This window comes from Eurypyga helias, unplaced genomic scaffold (genome assembly GCF_000690775.1).
Source record: "Eurypyga helias isolate BGI_N326 unplaced genomic scaffold, ASM69077v1 scaffold7891, whole genome shotgun sequence".
Lineage (NCBI taxonomy): Eukaryota > Metazoa > Chordata > Aves > Eurypygiformes > Eurypygidae > Eurypyga > Eurypyga helias.
In genome coordinates, this window is record NW_010228838.1 from 1,426 (window position 1) to 3,783 (window position 2,358).

At 56.9% G+C, this 2,358-nt stretch overlaps 1 protein-coding gene across 1 annotated transcript; it reads right to left on the minus strand.

The window, feature by feature from the left end:
• Positions 1 to 204: 204 nt before the first annotated feature.
• PRR29 (proline rich 29) lies at positions 205 to 1,811 on the minus strand (the record flags this gene model as incomplete). Its single annotated transcript, XM_010160157.1, has 4 exons — positions 205 to 236; positions 402 to 472; positions 658 to 794; positions 1,696 to 1,811. Coding segments are annotated over 4 exons (356 nt in total), but the record flags the coding sequence as incomplete, so codon positions are not given.
• Positions 1,812 to 2,358: the final 547 nt, after the last annotated feature.

Consider the following 2,358-nt stretch of genomic DNA (forward strand, 5'->3'; position numbering starts at 1 on the left):
GTGACAGGATTTGTGATACCCCACTCCTTTGGGGTGGCTCTCGGGGCGGAAGACAACATGCTGAGCAAAATGCACTTTGTGCGTTTACCCGGAAGTCACCCCATAAATATGGGTATCATGGAACACCCATGCTCAGCACCTGCAGAATCTTCTGGGGTCGAGGGCTGGGATGTGCAGGAAAGACCATTTTGGGAAGCATGGAGTTCACAGCCTCTCCTCCATCATGTCATAGTACTCTGTGGAGAGAAAGAGGAAGCTGAAGGATGTGCAAGGGCCACCCCCGGGATCTGGTGGATAGAGGGAGTGGGGAGGGCTCAGCCTTTGACCGGGGGATGCCCGGTTGATGTATGCTTGAAGGTAAGATGTCCCTTGCTGAGGGATATGGGAGAATGTGTCCTTACCTGATGCTGGCGGGACATCGGGTCCCACGGTCCCTGTGGTGCCAGGGGGTGGAGGGGGGGGCACCGCACTGCTGGAGAGGAGCAAGGACAGGAGTAAGTGCTGGCCTAGTGCTGTCCCTTGTGTCCCAGCTTGGGCTGGAAGCATTAGGCCAGGGGCCGCAGTGACACTCACGCAGCCCTGTGCCGGGTGGCACAAAGCAGCACCCTCGTTACTCACACCTCCCCATCCTCTGCTAATGAGCCTGTGCCCAGGTACCGCATGGCCGCCGGCCCCTGGTCCCGCGCCAGGACTGGCCATGCCAGGACAGGAGCAGGACTGGGGTAGGGGATGTAGTGATGGTGGAAGACCATAGCCTCCTCTTCCTCTCTGGTCTGCAAAGGTACCACTGTCACCTGTAAGGAGGAACAAAAGGCAAGGCTATGCTGTGTCCCTTTCAGCAGCTGCATCCCTGGGGCACCACACCCCAAAACACCGGCAAGAGGGTTCCACGGAGCCACACTTGGCTGTGATGCTGCTGGATCCGCACAGCTCTCACAGGGCTGGCTGGGTGGGTTTGATCTCACACAAAGCCCCACGGTCAGCCAGCTGCTGGGGACATGGGGAGGTGGCAGCCCCGCAGACAGGACCTCAGAATGCTGCTGGGAAGAGTCTGTTTGATCCGGCTGCTGAGATGTGGCAGGCAGGGTCCAGTTTTGGCCAGCATTGGGAACTGGTCGGTGCAGGACAGGCATCTGGGAGGGTGCGTGCCTAGAGATGCCAGCTGGCAGCGAGCAAGGCAGCTGCCTGCAGCCCACTTCTCACCCCCGCCGAGAAAGCAGAATTTGTTTCCCCCCACGGAGATGAAATGTTTAATATGATTTTGATTTGAGAAGGACTTTTAAATGAAAGCCCTTGCAGAGCCATCCTGCCTAATGAATAGTGTTCAGCCTTGCTGCTTGGCCGCCGCAGCCCAGCACTGTACCCTGCCCACACCATGGCATACAGGGAGGGTCCTGGCTCTTCCCAGCTGGGCTAAATTGCCTCCGAGCAGCCTGGGTGCAATCTGTGCTTGCAGAGCTGGGGATCAAACCAGCAAAAATTGCCCCAAAACCCCCAAGTGGCTGCAGAGCCTGGAGTGAGATGGGTTGAGACCACCCACCTTCTGCACTCGGAGGGGTCCTGTGTTGTTCCAAAGCAGGACATGGGCATCCTGCTCTCCTGAGCAACTCTGGAAAGGTCCTTTTGCCCACCTCTTTTGTCGTTCTGGTCCTTTGGGCCTATGGTCTCATCTCATCCAGCATCCCTGACCCTTACCTGGGCAGCGGCTGGGGATGAACCGAACCCAAAGGACGTCAGTGCCGACACAGCCAGGCTGTTCATCACCACCTGGTGCATTTGGGAGTTTTGAATCATCATCAACTCGATTAAATCTGCCAGAGAGTAAGGAGCCCTGCGTCAGAGAGAGATCAGAGCAAGGGCACAAGAAACGCAGCCAGGGGATGAGTGCCTGGGATGGGGAGGCACCAAGGCTCGTCCCTGTGCCCAAGCAGTGGGAACTAAGCCAGACTCCCCCCACCCCAATTTGGAAGGCCCATGTGGCATTTAAAAATTATTTTGCTTGGATAAAGCTTTAAAATAGCCATATTTCAGCCTTTTCTTATTTGCAAATGTGATTAAACATCTGGTCTGGCTTGCTGAAGGCTGTTCACAAAAGGTGATTAGTGGTGCTGGAGGAATCAGACTTCCCGCCCATTCGGAGGAGAATTGCTGCGGCCTTGGCAGCGCTCAGTGGCTTTTTTGGCAGAGCCGCTGTCCTAGGGGTGGCACCACATGGGAGCTTGCCAGGGTCAGCTCTGCTTTGCACCACAGGGGAGCTCAGAGACCCCCACAAGGAGGCAGGAGCTGGGGCTGGACCTTGGGGGCTGATCTCACCTACATTCCCAGGAGTAAGCACCCGCAGAGATGGGTGCAGGAGAG